The sequence below is a fragment of the Polypterus senegalus genome, chromosome 14 (genome assembly GCF_016835505.1).
Source record: "Polypterus senegalus isolate Bchr_013 chromosome 14, ASM1683550v1, whole genome shotgun sequence".
Classification (NCBI taxonomy): domain Eukaryota; kingdom Metazoa; phylum Chordata; class Cladistia; order Polypteriformes; family Polypteridae; genus Polypterus; species Polypterus senegalus.
In genome coordinates this window covers 75,510,876-75,529,222 of record NC_053167.1, presented here as the reverse complement: position 1 = coordinate 75,529,222, position 18,347 = coordinate 75,510,876, and the positions used below count along the sequence as shown (strand labels likewise).

The following is an 18,347-nucleotide window of genomic DNA, read 5'->3' as shown; positions in this document are numbered from 1 at the left end:
CAGCAAAAACTGAAAAAAGGGGAAATATCAGAATATTACAAATGAGGCCAGTATATATAAATGAACAAATAATGTAATATTTTTTGGGAAAAAGGTAAAATTTTTTAAATGAAGATACTTATCATTCTATTAGAGCTAGGTGGATTATAAGTGAAGGCCAATATATTTTCATTCCTTCATTCATTCAGATAGAACTATCTAGCTTGTCATCACAGGGTCATATATATCTATATGTGTTAAAAGCATTAAATCATTCAACGATATACTTTCTTTCGGACACATGCAGTTTGTTCATAGAAAATGAATACAATAAAATTGGATTATACAGATATAACAAATGATTAGACATATTTGACATAAAATATACACTAGTATGTTGTTATCAAGTATACTGTATTTCCAATATTTTTTTTAATTATTATTACAGCTAGAAATAAAGTGTGAAAACTGACATCTTGGATACTATCTATCTATCTATCTATCTATCTATCTATCTATCTATCTATCTATCTATCTATCTATCTGTCTGTCTGTCTGTCTGTCTGTCTACATGTACCCAAATAATAACTCCAGGTTTTAACACTTATTTAACTCCTAATTGTTATTCTAATCAATATTTAACAATATGCTCCTTTTCATACATAATTAAGCCACTACATTAAGCTTGCATTAAAAGTCCTGGTACAGTTTACAGAAATTAGGATGGAATGTGTCCAGTCAAGATATAAAATCCTGATGAACAAAACAACAAGCAAAGCACTTAGACACCACACAACTTTCAGATTTTTTTCTTCTTGACTAATCTCATGTTAGATGTCAAATCTAGGTCCCTTAGAACAAAATCTTAATAATTAACTGGCAAATTTTAACATGATCGTTCATGACACACCTACACTGGTAATTATTGCTTTGAGGCCATTTGCTAATGAAATTAATGCATTCATTGCCCTAACAAATTAGCATAACTCATACATAATGTCCCACATTTGAGACCTAGTTGCAAAAAAAAAAAAATCACATCACCAAATACCACAGAATTAAATGGCAAAGGCTTTGAATGGAAAACACATTATGAAAAGTGCTATAAGTATGAAATGATTATTGCAAAGATTTTAAATTGTAACCACTGGCAATCAGAATAATCATTTGAAAGTCAAAATGCAACTTAACATTGGTAAAATTAGCATTTAATGTTTGTGTTGTGTCCATTATAGGCATAACTCATCTTCTTAATATTAAAATAATGGCTGGTAGTGCTTTTGAGAAACCCCCAAATCTCAGTGAACATACTGCAATCTTAGCATGTAGAAGCAAGTAAATATGACTCTTATATGGTAGAAAGTGTTATATAAATATTTAATTAATTGTAGGGCAAGTTTAAATTCTGAATTTCAACCCCAACAAATATTTGAAATTATTTAAAAACTGTGAAAATACAGGCAGCATATTCCCAAGCTGCTCGAAGAGTTACAGATTGTATGCTGTTATCTTTATGTACAGTTTAATTGTAAATTAAGAGATATACTGTTATGCAAGTTACTACTAATACTATTTATTATTAAACAGTTCCTCCTTAAGGTTTTGAAGAGCAGAAACACATCTTAACACCATTAGGCAGAAAACACGAAAAAAACCTAAGGGATACACGCACACACACACACACGCACACACACACACACACACACTCCCACTGGGCTAATTTAGAGACTCTGACAGCTCATCTTTGGACTACAAAAGGCACTCAGAAGAAATCAACAAGATTGCAGGTAGATATTCAAACTAATCAAACTGTGCAACCTGAAATATTAAATAATATGGGTACTTCATGATGCCTTGAGTTTTAACGTGTCAGTGTTTTCATGAAAGGTTTTTCTGGGTGCCTTCTCCTGCTAAATAACAATGTTAGGCTTACTAATGTGTGTGCTCCCTGAGATGGAATTATGTTTCATGTAAAGCTGTTTTTGTGAAGTTAATGTTCCTGCCAAGGTAGACTTTTGCTCCACCACAGCATTTAATGGGGGAAAATATGTTTACAATAAATAGAAAAGTATTAATTATAATAATAAATTAAGAGCATTACTACTTGTATGACAGATACAGCTCTTTAGACAGAAATATTGAAATGAGCATTTGGAAAAGTATCTTATTACTTATCAGTTAAAAGCAATTGATAATTCACTATGTCATGTTATAGTTACTGGCATGGAATTTTATACTTTTAGTGGTACTCATTCTATAGTGACATACAGTAAATTAAATTTTTAAAACCAGAATGAGCACATATGTTAGAAGACTCACACTCCAGAGCAAATTTGTGAAATCGCCATTTCTATTCTACCTTGCTAGTGAAACTCTCTTCCAGGATTTAGGATGGCCGTCTTATCATTTCTGGAGCCTGACTGTGAATATGTACCTGGTCAATGCCAATGTGAGGTTTGCACATTCTAAACGGTCTGTATGGAACAGTATTTTTGTCCAATAATCATGAAGGCTAATTTTATTGACAACTCTAAGATGGCCATATGTGACAGAATGTGGGTGTTTGCACGACAATGAATTGACATCTCATCTTTTGTAACCCTAAACAATTTGAACTAAGCTGGTCTAAAAGAAAAAACAGATGGATGGATGGATCCTCTTCTTTGGTAAGAGACTCTATGATGTGATTCATTATACCTGTTTTTCCACTTTGCATGTCATCAAATCTTGGTGAGAACATTTTGAACCATTACAAATGGATTTTCTTGATGGCATAAAGGACAAATAAATCTCTCCATCTACAAAATGTCTGGTTTCACTGACACACCTATGGAAAAGCTGTAATGTGGAAACACAGCTGCCCACAAATTTTCTTGGAATTACATAATTAATGCTAAACAGAGACTGCAGATTGGCTCTTATGCTCTTTTGACCAAACCGCAGGTAAACTGGATGATATGATAAATTTCACCATAACCCAAAATATTGCAATATTTGTCAAACTCTTCAGGTTAAATGCTGAGCTGTAGATGTTAAAGAAAACTATTCTTAAACAAAATAAAAGAATGTTGTTCTGTGACTCTAAGGCAACGGTATGCACTCACTTAAAAATGGCCATGGAAGAAAACCCTTCAAATATCCTTTGCTGATGTAGTGGATAACTGAAAAATACATTTCTAAAACTCAGTTCACCAAGGTCAATTTATAATAATTAAAGTGTTCTTCTTTTGTCCAGTATTTGAATTGTCTGCTTTATACTACTGTATATAAAGATATTCTAAGACAAGAGAGCTAATAACATCTCAGGAAGGACAAACAGAGATTCAGCTTTTGAAGTTTGCTCTTCACACATCTTAATCACAAGAATGAAAGTTAGTCTCGATTGAACTAGTCTTTTTCTTTGTCTTATTCAAACTCAAAAAGTTTCTTGGCTTTTGCTGTCTCTCACTTACACAGTTACCTGCTGATGCAATGTAGAGAAATATTAAGGGCATATTTTTTATAATTTAAGCAAACCTTTCCTCCTTTAGGACCATATAACAGACGGATGTTCTTTGAACTGATAAGAAATCTTTCTCATAATATTACAAAATATTTGTCTAAACAGAGCCAAAACCAAAGATATGATTTCATTTAAGATTTATGATGCTGTCAGCTATTTGCAGTGGTTTTATTTAAGAGTGTTGTAACTTTATAACGTAGTGTCATGTACTAATGCAGAAGCTTACAATAGAAGCTCCTCAAGTATATTATCCAAGTAGTATATTGGGTTACAAAGGTATATAAAGCACATCATATTTCCTAACAGTACCCTCAAAATAAAGGAGTTCACACAAGTGACTTGGCTCAGAAAATGAGTAGGAAAAGTTATGCTGTGGCTCTAAGGCAAAGTGCTGTAGAACTTGCTTTTATGAATAAAGCAAAACCAGGAGACCTGTTGTGATGCTACATCGATATGTTAGATTTCTCTCAAATGAGCTCAGACACAAAACTGGCAAAGCATCAAGGCAGAATTTGCATTTGGAAGGTGCTTCTAAAGCATGATAAATTTGGGTTCATGAAATGAATAAGAAATTTAACATTATGCGAAGAATACCAAGCGCCAGATATTCTGATTTGTCAAAACCTTTCAGTCAGAAGGATGCTCTGGTACATTAATAAGGCAGAAAAACAGCTTAAATTGATTTACCAACACTGTTAGTTTGAAATCTTGCTTAAATCAAAGTAAAAACAGAAACGTGCACAAATTTCTTCCCTCACACATACACATCCACTACATCTGTTTTGGCTCCTTTTCCTGCCTTTAACAGAGCAAATACTGGGAAGTGTATGCAATATATGTGTGTAATTTGTGAATAAAGACTTTCAGTTCTGTTGCTTGTCCAAGTCATATACAATAGACTTTAGTTTATACAAAACAATGCAGTATACATGGCTCCACATGCAATAAATAAAAGACCAAAGTATAGTTACAAAAAAAGTCAATGAAAATTGTTCTGAAATGACACAATCAAACAGAGCACTGAAACCTGGTTGACCCTAGGTTGCTCAGATATTGCTTTCTTGACTGGAAGAGCACTGATTGGAGGGTTTTATTTTGATTAGACTTAAACTGATGGGTGCTTGGCTGGCTAGAAAAAGGGTTACACACACAGTAAGGCCGGCAAGGAAAATTTAACGTTCAAATTACTACTGTTAGTTCTTTTATTGTCAGCAATCAGCAGACTGATTATTTCAGTTGATCCCATGGATAGCTGGGCCTACTTAGAGCAGAGAGTTAGAAACCCACTTCCTTTATCTCAAAAACAATTTTCAAAATTTTTGCTTCCATTAATTATACATGGAGAAATTACAGGTGTGGCATTTAGTGTTAAAAACATTGTAAACTATCAGGGGAAAATCCAGGTATATGGAGAAGGTGAAATGCAGCCTATATCAAAGCATTCTGCAGAGTGTCTTAGTGTATGTGTTGTAAAGTCAATCTATCTATATAGTGTTACAAATGAAACTATTCCTGAGCTCTGATAGAGTCTGTTTTAGAAGGGATAGCAAAACATATTCAGCTAGAAGTCGATCTTTCTTGTAAAACATTTCCCTGGTTGCAAAAATAATTTGTCAACACTGGGCCCAAATGATGATTTCCTTTTCTCCACACCTTTTCGGAATACCACAGTTTTTCCATATTGATTTCTGATCATTTGATTTATTTAAATCCATTTTGGACTATATCCTTGGTCTGGTGTTTTCAAACTGTTCATTACCTGAACCTTTTCTTGCTTTGATTACGTAAGCTCTTGATTTGGCTGCCGCATTTTTGTGAATGAGTGATCTGTATTCATGAATTGCTTAGTCCCAGTGCAAACAGTGTGTCCCAAAGAGGTGAAGACCCTTTCTATTCTGGACTAAGCTCCTAGCTACCTGGCTTCGTGCTTATAAATATAATGTTAGTTTGAAACTAGACTGTCTTTTGAATAAACAAGTCTTCTTATATGTACAGTTTACATCTGTCTATGTAAATTACACCTGAATTAATTTTTTAAAGTACATTTCATAGCATACAGCCTTCATGTTTTAAAACACTGAGAAAACTTTCATTCAATTAAATTAGACATCTTCATATAGGGTTTTTTGGCACTGAGCCCAATATTGTTCTTACAGAAGCACTTTCTTACAAAACAAATTGTCAGATGAATGCATTCATGTAATTAATATGTGAAACATCTTATCCAAAAGAACCAAATTCAGACACAGGAACAATAAAATCGGGGTTTGTCTAAGACACCATGCTATAATCCACAGGATACACAGCACAGTAAAAATGTGACATGTGAAACTGTAAGAATCAGAGAGACTTTGGGCAACAATGATGACTACTACATCCTTCAGGATGAGAAACACATAAATGTCCCACTTGCTTAAGTGGACTGCAGTGCTCACCTTCATCAAGTAGATTTCCTAATACTGTTTTCCTGTGGAGAGCAAGTCAATGAAATATTTACAATTCTCCAAGAACGTCAATGTTAAATTTTGTTTTAAATTTGAAAAAAAAAAAAAGAAAAAATGTCACACTTGAAGTGGTGATGGCGGTTAAAAGTTATAATGCAACAGTCACGAACCACAGATGAACAAAGTATCTCAAGCTGTAATCAATAAAAATACAGGGTGGTGCAGGGAAACGGGAAATTTTGGAACTAGGTTTTGGCGACCACAGCGACCTTGTTTAGAACTCCTTGCCATTAGTTATAATGGAGCAGTGGAGTGGTGAGCAACAAGCGTTAGCTGTGAAAGCCTTTTAGAAGAATGGTGATAGTGTGACGTCTGTGCAAAGGGAATGTCAGTGTCATTAGCAGTTAGGATATCATGATCATGTCCCATCTGCTCATGCGATATCAAAAACATGCGATTTCAACAGGATGGAGCCACAGCATACTGCCCAACAATCGATGGCAGCTATTCAACGCTTGTTTGGAATGCGTGTCATTTCACACAAAGGTGGCCTTCCATGGCCTCTGTGATCCCCAGATCTCACTGTTTGTGATTTTTTTCTGTGGGGACATTTTAAAACAAGTGTACCGCACATGTCCTGCAACCATTGCTGAACTAAAAAGGAGGATTGAAGAGGAAATTGCTGGCATTCCTCTTGACATGTTATGTCAAGCAATGCAGAATTTCCATAACAGGCTGTCAGAATGTGTACGGAGAAATAGACAACACCTTCACAATGTTTTCTTCAAAACATAAAATGAACATTGATTCTTCTTCTTCTTTCAGCTGCTCCCGTTAGGGGTTGCCACAATAAATCATCTTTTTCCATATCTACCTGTCTTCTGCATTTTGTTCTGTTACACCCATCACCTTCATGTCCTCTCTCACCACATCCATAAACCTTCTCTTAGGCCTTCCTCTTTTCCTCTTGCCTGGCCGCTCTATCCTTAACATCCTACTCTTAATATACTCATCATCTCTCCTCTGCACATGTCCAAACCAACACAATCTCGCTTCTCTGACTTTGTCTCCCAACCGTCCAACTTGAGCTGACCCTCTAATGTACTCATTTCTAATCCTATTGATTACCATCATTAATTGCATATCCTGTACAATACATTTTATCATTAAATGTATTTTGTAATGTATTTATTTATTATGTATTGAACTTCATTGGAAATTCCCTGTTTCTCTGCGCCACCCTGTATATATATCTTAAATGAACAAGTACTTTTCTCAATTGACAACAAATGATGTTAATCTCTTTAAAAAAGATATTACTGTACAAATGCAGTACTGATTTATCACTGTTTGGCTATGGCCTAGAGAAAAACAGGGAGTCTAATATACAAATTCACACCAGCAGACCTTTGGAAATTGATGAAATCATCACTGTCTTGTTCTATTTCAGTCAGCCGTAGCTGTGTAAGGTAATGTTCAATACTGAGAGGACTGCAGCATAACAAACTTACCTCAGCTTTGCAGATCCCACATCTTGATCTGTCTTCAGATCCAGCTCCCTGTGTTAAGGAGAAAATAAGAATTGCAAATTACTGCATTTTTCTGAACATGTGGAAGTAAGAAATCCAAAATGCATGGCGAGGTATAATTAAAACCTATGATCTGCAATTAGAAACATCTGATCTGTGGCATTCCTTCACAAGTTTTTAAAGAGCCTTCATCACTATGTTACTATACCGTGCATGGAGTCAAAATTCAAACTGTAGGTCTGTTGTCCTCTTTCAAGCAGACAGCAGCACAAACACTACAGTGATAATTGGGAAGAATCTGTTGATTACTTCTGTCCTGTTTGTGAGAAATTAAATATAGCTGTTCTTGCATTAAAACAAAAGTCCCTCACACCTTGTTAAGATAAATTGGGCCGTTAATAAGCAGCCATCACACATCACCTATACTGTTTTAATCTAAAATAAATTCCTCACTTAAAAGCAGTAACATTTTGCCTTTTATCAACTTATGTATGATAGAAGGAAGAAGGTGCAATATTTGAACATATGTAATGCATTAAAATTACAACACATCTCATCATCAGTCAAGTTTTAGCAGCAGAGACTGATAAGTGTAAACAGCCGTACTGCAGGTTTGTAGAATGAATAGCAATGCACAGTTAATGGAGTTTCATACTTATCGTTACATATTCTGTTTAATGGATTTGTTATGTCTGTTAGTTAATGACAGTGCATAGATTAATTTTGATTCCCATATTCATTTTAATGAAATAGCAACGAAACTGATTTGCTCAAAATGTTAATATATCAACAACAAATAAAAGTAAAGAATCACAGAAACAAAAAGTCTACCACCAGAGAATTAAGAAAATAATTAAATAAAGTGTTGCAATACCCAAGAGCTAATCATCAGAAAAAAGGCTTTATTGTTTGTGAAGAATACATTAAGAGTGTATTACTTTCATCTTGCTAAGTAATGTGATATAACAATAGATGCATAAATCAGTAACCACAAAAATGGGGAAATTATATTTTTTTAATCTTTTATAACACTTTTCACAACAAGTACTATCACCACAAAAAAAATGAAACACAAACAAATGCAATAAATGTAGAATGTGAAATAAATGTCAAGGAAGTACTGACTCTCTGGAAAGGGCCTGCAAATGTCTTGGTGCCAAGTCTAAATCTAAAATAATGAACTGAATGCACACTGGAGTCAATAGACATTGAAGAAATATACTTCTATCATATAAGAATTATGAAACCTTTTTAATTGTTAAAAGGGTGATAGGAGGTCAAGTATCTCTGTGCCTTTTCCATGGTTTGATTTGTTTTAGACTTATTTGATTCAACACGATTCTATGTTTTTGGTTGACTTCATCATTGCTGTTACACTGGAGTTACACTCAGTCCAGCAAATCACTGCTCCTGTTTTGTCCAAGTGATATTTGAAGCAGCAAATCACTGCCAATGATTCTGTCCCGCTCATTCATTGAATCAAACAACTTTTTTTGCAGAATTGATTCATTTCTGACAAATGAAATGTAGCAAATAGGTTAATCAATTAAACAAATCTTTCAGGTCTAGGTATATTGATTAATCAGATTCACATGGAACAATTGTTCAGAAAGAACATATCATTTGCAAACAACACATTGTTTCTGCAAACATATTTGATTATATCACATAGTTCCCAGCTGAGCCACTGAACTTTAATATGGATCAATAAGTTAGATAAACTATAAAAAGCAAGAATGTCATGAAATACATATAAATGCTATCAGCCTCTTTGTCATAATTCACTGGTTCTTATGAATATATCATATATTAACCTTTCTTCAACCTAATTCTTGCTCCCAATTATGAATTTTAAAAAACATAGCCATAAAATTAGTTTTTTTAAATAATTGCCAATGAGATGAATAGTGAATTAATATTTTTATTTTCTGTAATACAGACCTTTTTCTTTGTTTTGTCAAGTATGTTTTTCTTCAATTTATGTAACATACAAAATTATTAAACCTTAATTTTCACTTAGAATCTCTCACATGAGCAGCAATGCTAATCAGCACTTTGGTGCTCTGTTACAGTATATTGTTAGAAATGACAACACTTTTTTCAATATCCATAAGAAATATCTTTTTAGTTCCTCTTGATTATAACCAACATAAGAAAGAAAGAAAGAAAGAAAGAAAGAAAGAAAGAAAGAAAGAAAGAAAGAAAGAAAGAAAGAAAGAAAGATGTTAAAGTAGCTCTAATTTAATCTCTAATTTAATTTAACGTATGGTCGGTGTTATTTTTAGCACACAGCTTGTTATTCAGTCCATACACAGTATATTCTAAGTCGTCTAAAGCAAGGCCTCACAACTGCAAACCCCGTTATTTGTAAAATTAACAAATTATTAAATTATTGTCATAATTACATGGTAGTTACCTAATAAAAACATACAATATTCCTATTGGAAGTGTAACACATCTCCATCAAGATTACCTACAAAACAAATAGAGTGGTAGTGAATCGACTTGTCATTTTATAATAAAATACACTATCCTAAAATGTCTGCAGATCACCCATTTACCATTATTATGGAGCCATTTCCTGGGAGTATTAATACCTATTGTGGTTACTGAGGTTTCCTTGTTTTTCCACCTTTTAATTACTATCCCTTCATTATATTTAAAACCACAATTTTTTTAATCTGGGAAACATCAATGGCCAAAAAAGGTACACTTTAATTTTTACCTTTGACTCTTACAGCATTTATTTTTAATTCCTGTAAGAAGGCTAAATAAAAATACATTACAGGCAGCTTACAATACACTGTACAACTTGTTGTCACTGCAGACCACGGTGGTTATTTAACACACTAATTTATAATGCCAAGAAAGTAGGATGGCAACTCTCCGCTGCTATAAGGGAAAGGCATTCTTGTGGCTTCTGATGTGGTGAACAGACAGCATCATGCAGCTTAGTGTTGTTCTATCACCACAGTTTTGTGTTTCAGCTTTATAGTCACTGGACCAGAAAGGGAGGAGTTAGTTGCCCTCATTGGGCAGCTTCTCTGAGCTGTGGGTTAAAGGAGAGAACACTGTCAGTGACATAGCCCTATTGTGTCCTGGGGCCTCATGTATAAACGGTGTGTACGCACAAAAATGTTACGTACATATGTTTCCACGCTCAAATTACGACGTATAAAACCTAAACTTGGCATAAAGCCATGCACATTTTCACGGTAGCTCATACCCTGGCATACGCAAGTTCTGCGCTTGGTTTTGCAGACTGGCGGCACCCAGTGTCAAAGCAGTGCTACTGTTCCAGTGTGGTTTTCCTTTCTTTTTTAGATCCACATCACTGACGCGGCTTTATAAATACACTGAAATTAACCGCATATTGTTTATTAGTTTAATGTATCTGATTGTAATTAACCTGTAACAATATAATGGTCCACAGAATAGTCAAACTATTCTAAATACAATAGCTACTTTAGCGTTATTACTCTCACTGCACCAACTTCTTCTTTCAGCTGCTCCTGTTAGGGGTTGCCACAGTGGATCATCTTTGTCCATATTACTCTCACTACACCACTCGGAGTATTTATATCACTGTATCTGAATGGGGAATCACAGCTGTACAGCAGCTGGTCGGAAAGAGAATTTTTGGTATACAGCATATAGCACACGCTGCCTCCGCCATGCTGTCTATTGAACTGCTCTCATATGATAAAATGCTTCAGAGCCTTTACTCGCGGTTCAGAAACAGTTTCATCCCAAGAACTATAAACAAACTCAACCAGTCCATCAAGTGCTCCTTGTAGAACTGTTTGTACTTATAAGTACAATTACCTCACTGTAATCTTGCGATACAGTTAGAAAATTGCAGAACCTGAGCCACTTTATAAAGCGCATATTTATATATAACTAGCAAAATACCCGCGCTTCGCAGCGGCGAAGTACTGCCTTAAAATTTTTATTAAGAAGAAAATGAAACCTTTTTAAACTGAGGGAAAATATACCAATAATTATTTGTTAAGGATCTCTTTGTATACCACATTGGGAGTTCGGCCCTCCGGTTGTAATATGACCAAGCTGTGCGCTGAGCTTACTCTTGAGTATGCAACATACAGTTTCATGGTTTGTTTCAATTACAACAGTATTTGCAGGACTTGTTTTGAAGTGACATTCAGCATCTGTCAAGCATTGTAAGCATACAACTGGTTTCATCGATAACTTCACATCCACCTTTTGAGAGTTTAAACATTCATAAACATCAAAGTGTCCACTACTGAAATTGTCACCTGTGAATCTAAGATGTTTAAGAGGCATTGGTGGTTGTCGAAACATGTAAAATATTTGGCCATTTCGGTACATTTGAAAGCGACAACCGAACAATTCAGCGGCAGTCATCAACTCACATGCAGAACCATAGGTGAAGGGCTTAAGCATTTCACTCTTATAGTGCTCCTGTGTAGCATCATCAGTCCACACCTTGAACCTGTCCCAGTCATTCAATACATAAGACACAATGTTCCTCCGAATATCAAGTGTGAGCCTGATATGGCCGTGCAATATGTAACACAGAGAATGGAAAAGGTAGGTGCCATCTCCGGGCATGGAAACCACTCAGTAAGTGACAGTTCTTTGATTGATGGTAATTACCTCGATAGACATGTTAATGGGGGTACGGTTGGAATGATAATGGAAATGGGTACCTGAACAATGTAAAGTAAGTCTAAAATACCTAAACAATAACTATAATAGTAATAAACGAACAATAAACAAGCGGAGAAGTCGTGGATTAAATAAAAAGGCTGTAGTTATCAGCAGGGAGACGTGAATCCTGTGGCGAAGCAAGGAAGGGAATGTAGAGACCGGAGCGACGGATGGCCTTATATGGGCAGGCAGCCAACAATGTGGGAGGCGTTGGGATGGGGAACCCAACGCCGCCTCACACGGTGACCGAGCTGCAGGCTATGGACGTACAGTATATATGTTCGTAAGTAGGATTCAGTTAGCATTGGGAACCCGCGTACCAAATTTCTTGAAGATGGGCCCATAAGTAACAAAGACTGTTGAAAAGTTCAATATGGCGGCCGACAGTGGCATCATACCACTGAAATAAGTACGTACATCGGTTTTGGTTAGCGCAGGGAAGCCGCCTACCAAATTTCGTGAAGATGGGGCCATAAATAAGAAAGTTCAACATGGCGGATGTTGTCGACCGTTATCGACCGTTATGATCGTTACGTGTAGAATTTCGAAATGAAACCTGCTTAACTTTTGTAAGTAAGCTGTAAGGAATAAGCCTGCCAAATTTCTATCTGCACAGGAAGTTGGAGAATTAGTGATGAGTGAGTCAGTGAGTGAGTGAGTGAGTGAGTGAGTGAGAGCTTTGCCTTTTATTAGTATAGATGACAATGTCATTTTTAAGATGAAATACAGCAAAATAAAACTTTAACTTAATTTAAATAATCTATATTGTTAATAAATGAACATTTGAGAACACGTTGTTGCAGCGCTACCAAGGAGCTGGCACTCGTTCACGGATTGTTCCTGCCTCGCACTGTATTCGTACTGGGACTGGCGTGACACTGGAAGGATAGAAAAATTTAACATGTACTACGAAGATATTTCAATGTTCCTTAAAATTTTTGAAGAATTGGTGTTCTAAGTTTACAGATGGCTTAACGTCTTTTACAGAGCTAATTGTGTGCCAATTGGGTATTTGGAGAAAGAAAAGTAAGGACAGGAATTAGAGGTTAGTACATTTGAAAGAGACAGTACTGCTACAATAAAGTATTTCATCGAAGGTCGCGCATTGCGCAGCAGGCGTCTTGCGTGAGGTGTGAACAATCACTGTGCCACCGTGTTCCCATGTTTAATAACATGCTTTAACTCCTATCATCATGGAAATTATATCAAGTATACATCACAGTATTTTAATGATTCAGAGAGGTGTAATATCATGAATGTAATGGATTCTGTGTCCTGTCGGAGGAAGAAAGAGCTGGTTTAAGAAGCACGTAGTGATTCACACACATAAAGCACTTAGAAGATCAAATACAAAACAAAGCATTTATTGTGCTACTTAAATTACGATGGGATTTGAGAAACTAGTAAATTAAATGATTTTAAGATGAAGTTTATGATGTTCTACTTTAATGACAAAATAAACTACGTGATTAAAGTGGAAATTTAGAGATTAAAGTTGACATTTTGTGCTTTTTTCCCCACTGTGTGCCTATTTTTTTTCACTGTACACTAATAAGCTTTCATATGGCACTCAGAAGGTGGGCTACGACTCGCCTTTTCACGGCTTCTGTTTTATTTTGGGAACTGGTGACTTTGTGAACTTGAGCTTTCGTGTTTCTCTGACACTCTATGTCACTTGATCAACTTCCTTTTGTTGTTTATACGACTGTTTAACACTAGAATTACCAGAGCCTACGAAAAAACTTGTAGATCCATCCCACCTTAAATCACTTTTTAAAACTGTTCTCACCTCCCTGGCAGCGTCTTTTGTAATCTAAATGTGCTGATAAAGAAAAGTTGAAAGTAGCGGGCTATTCCACCCCCCCGCCGACTTAGAATGTGCACAAACTTCTCCCAGCTCACGCCTTGATTGATTATCTGGGAGTGAAGTGGAGCTTTATAGTGGAAATAAAAGATCATTATTTGGAATACACGCATATCATGTGTGTTCCGTTTCTACAGTAATCCATGTAAACACATTTTTAAAACAAAAACGTTTTTCATATTGTAGTAGTAAATGACAAAATGTAGGCATAAACTATATAATGTATAAAGCCTGAAGTCCAAATATCAAAGAAACAGTTTAACAAAAGGTACAAATATTACAGAACAAGTATGCTTTTATTCAAAAATATAACTGCAGAAAAAAAAGCCGCCTTAGCATGCCACATTGACACACATTTACTACAGCTGCTGTGGTAGTGTAATGGTATTAGCTGCTGACTACCAAGCAAAAGGTTATGAGTTCGATCCTGCATGACTCAATTTTGAGAAGTAAACTGCTCTTATTCTTACTATTTTAGAATAAAAACATACATTTGATTTCAGTGTATAATTTATGATACTTGCAAAGTTTAGTTTTGGTTTTTTTTTATTCACTTTTCATTCTCTCAGTCATGTTCAGGATCCTTCCCAATAAACGCCCCCCACCCACCGCATCTGACTGTTTTCACATAAAGATGCACTATAGCTCTGCAGTATACTTGAGATTGATTCTCGTACCAATGCTCGTAAACTGAAGTACCTGTGTGCACTTTTCGTGGCATTACACATCTATTTTCTGAGCATGCCCGTGTTGCTCAAGCACAGGAACATATGTTGGTGTACAAGTATAACAAAACAAGTGCACTTTTATTCAACACTATAACCGAAGAAAAAAGAAAGCAAGTTACAGTAGGTGGTTGATACGACAGCTTGCGTAGGGCAATGCTAAGAACTGCTAATTTCCGATCCATGCTATATAAAATCATCACATTCAAATATTAACAGTTCCCACACACCCTTCCTACATTTACGACATATGTACTTGTTGCAGTGTACACACCTCTCTGTGCTATGGTTCCTATTACACTGAATGAGCACCTGACACTGTACTTTCTTCCCTACATAAATCACATTTGAGCTGTAGCGCGTCTTTATGTGAATAAAGCAGTGTTAGATGGGAAGGGGGGATCGTGAACGCACAGTACATGCAATATTATTTGAAAACGAACAGCGTCAGATCGGGCACATATTCAAACCCGATCTGACACTGTTCGTTTTCAAATAATATTGCATTAGTGCGATGATGTTTTCACATATAATGTCTCTTTCATTCATCTTGTGGTTTGTAATCAGTAACCGTGTGTTTTTTTCTCTGATCTTGCCAGTTCGCACATGTTGCTGTATGGTGGTGTTTGTTTTGTACTCCACGACATGCAGAGGACAGAATAGTACAGAGCAGTAAGTTCAGCGCTATATGCAATCAGACAGACAGGCAGAGAAGGCACTAGATATATAAATAAACAGGGAAGGCACTGTATAATAGATATATAAAAAAACAGCTAAGGGGTTTGATATATTGATAGATAGGAAGGAAAGGCACTATATGATAGGCAGACAGGGAAGCTCCTATATAATAATAAAATTACTGTTATTACTATATAGATAGACAGGGAGTTCAGGCAGGCAGAACGGCAAAGGTTTAAAAAAAAAAATTCTCCCCAACAGGGAATCAAACTCAGGTCTCTTGAAGTACAAGTATGCTGCACTCCAAATAATGAAATTTTACCAGTACACCACAGAAGCTGTTATAATATTCTTGAACCTTTTATGAAAGTGTTTATTTGATCTTTGGCCTTCAGACTTCACACATATTATAGTTTATGCCCACATTTTGTAACATTTATTACTAAAATAGAGTTTCTGTTTTAATAATGTGTTTACACAGATTAGTGTAGAAACAAAACAAACATGAAAGGTGTGTGTTCCAAATAACAATCTATTATTTCACTCTAAAACTCCACTTCACTACCAGATAATCGAGGCATGAGCTGGGAGAAGTTCGTGCACGTTCTAAGTTAGTGGGGGGATGGAATAGCCGGCTGCTTGCAGTTTGTTTTTATCGGCACTTTTACAGGACAAAGGAGGCTGGAAGAGAGGTGAGAACGGTTTTAAGAAGCGATTTAAGATGGGACGGATCTACTAGTTTTTTCGTAGACTCTGGTAATTCTAGTGTTAAACCAACAAATAGTGCGTTTTTCTTTGCCTTCACTTGATATTCGCTGAAATTCTTCTATTTCTCCCCCTTGCTTTTCCCATTGTCTTTTCACAGAACGCAGAGCTTAAGGGCTATTTATATTGATTTGCATATTCAAAGAGGCGTAATTCTGTGAGGAGATGGGGTGGGGCAGTAGGCGCGTGCACGTGCGTAACTTTTCACGCTGACCGGGATTTATGTAGCAGAAGAACGTGGAAGTTGGCAAAAGCACAGAGTTATGCACCTGGATTTTTTTGTGCATAAGCACATTTCTGCTTTTGTCTGTACGCCATATTAGAGTGTGAATTCTACGCACGGCATTATGCATGAGGCCCCTGGAGTGGTAGTGCTTACTAGAGCCTAGAAGTTGATCCTCAGACACACATGCGTGACAAAAGAATAAAAATAGCAAATGAAGATTCACCACAAAAAGTCACAAGAAGGAAAGAGCCAAAGCAAAATACTTTACAAATACTAAAGGAACACCACAGATGAACCAAAGCCACAGCAGCTAACATATGCTAATGCAACAGTGACAAGGCCGTGGCACTAGCATTCCTTTACAGCATTTTCAGGTGATGGCTGTATTTGAGGGGCCAAGTTCTAATGGTGCAGCAAAATCAGAACAATAAGACACATAAGGGACTGGCAAAAAATATCAAGCACGAAACAACAAGTGAGCAAGATAATAAAATATAAGAAAAGCAAAAACTGGAATGCTATAGTCTTGTACTGCCACTAACAAGGGGAAAGAAAGAAACTAATTTTAGATAAATGACCAGGGGATATGAGAGAAATCTGCATCAGAAACGAGCAAATGTCAAAAGCAGAAAAGATAGCCGAAACCAAATATCAACAAATATCCATATGTGATACGTGATGCTGAGCTTCATAGAGCTCCTTTGTAAGCTGCAAGAATAGACAAAGTATTTTTAAATCTTATAAAAGATGCATCACTTTAGAATTCAGTTTTATGTGGCAAATGAATATATATACCATGATTATGAATAAATAGCTTTTATCCTTTAATAGAGCTACTGTATTTGAAACAAACCTAATAACTATTTTTCGCTACTGCTTTTATCAAAGCTGAATAAATTTAACACTTCCTATATTTTAAATGTTGTAACCTAAGTAATTAAAATTTACTAAGCTCAGTCAGTCATTTTCGAACTTTAGGGTCCCAGCTAGCATAGGGCTCAAGGTAGGAACAAACCCTGAACATCACAGGGTGAACACACACACCAACAACACACTGGGACCAATTTAGTACCACCAATTCACCTAACCTACCTGTCTTTGGACTGTGGGAGGAAACCAGAGAACACAAAGGAAACCCCCAAAGACACGAGGAGAACATGCACGGACCGTACAGGGAGGACCTGGGACGTGAATTCTGGTCTCCTTACCGTGAGTAAGCAGCACTAGCACTGCTCCACTATGCTGGCCCATTTACTAAGGTGTAAAGTTACATTTTAATTTTATAACATATGTAAATTATATTTAATTTGGAATGTAGAATTTTATTTAAAAAATCTTTATTTGTCTAAATTATATTATCTTGTGTATAAAATTTAATGTATTCTAATAATCAAAGAATATTAAAATGTGTCTGTCTTGCCCTTCTGCATGGATAGTCAGAATGGATGAATGGAGATCTAAGAAGTCTAAAATGTGCTTATTTCTGAGGTAAGTCAAAATGTAAATTGAAAATAAAAGTTAGTAAAATGTACAATTTAAAAGCATTTATCCCATATCGTTACCTGCCTCTGCCAAAATACTGTATATTTTTAAAAATGTTTTCCATGGTATACTGTAATATTATTATTTATGTTATACTGTACATACAGTACCAATCCCATCTTTCAACTTATGAAGGGTAACATGACGCAGCAATAAAAGATGATTACTTTTCTGGATTTTTTTTTATTGCTTGCAAAATATTTTAATTGTTTGATGCTATAATCTCAGTCAGTGCATGTAAATTAGCAGAGGAACGTGAAAATCAACCCACCTAAATATCTAAGCGAGTAATCATCTCTTGTATTCAGGAGCAGCAGCCCAAGTCCAGACCAGAATGTTAAATCCAACAAGTAAAGGTATAAAAAAAAAAAATGGGTGAGGGGTTCAACATGATATTTGGA

At 35.8% G+C, this 18,347-nt stretch overlaps 1 protein-coding gene across 1 annotated transcript in view; it reads right to left on the bottom strand.

Moving 5' to 3' along the window:
• LOC120515292 overlaps positions 1–18,347 on the bottom strand; it is a 500,214-nt gene that overhangs the window by 333,620 nt on the left and 148,247 nt on the right. Inside the window, exon 4 of the mRNA XM_039736159.1 lies at positions 7,437–7,484. Within this exon, the coding sequence (XP_039592093.1) occupies positions 7,437–7,484 (48 nt within the window). The remainder of the gene's footprint in view (positions 1–7,436; positions 7,485–18,347) is intronic.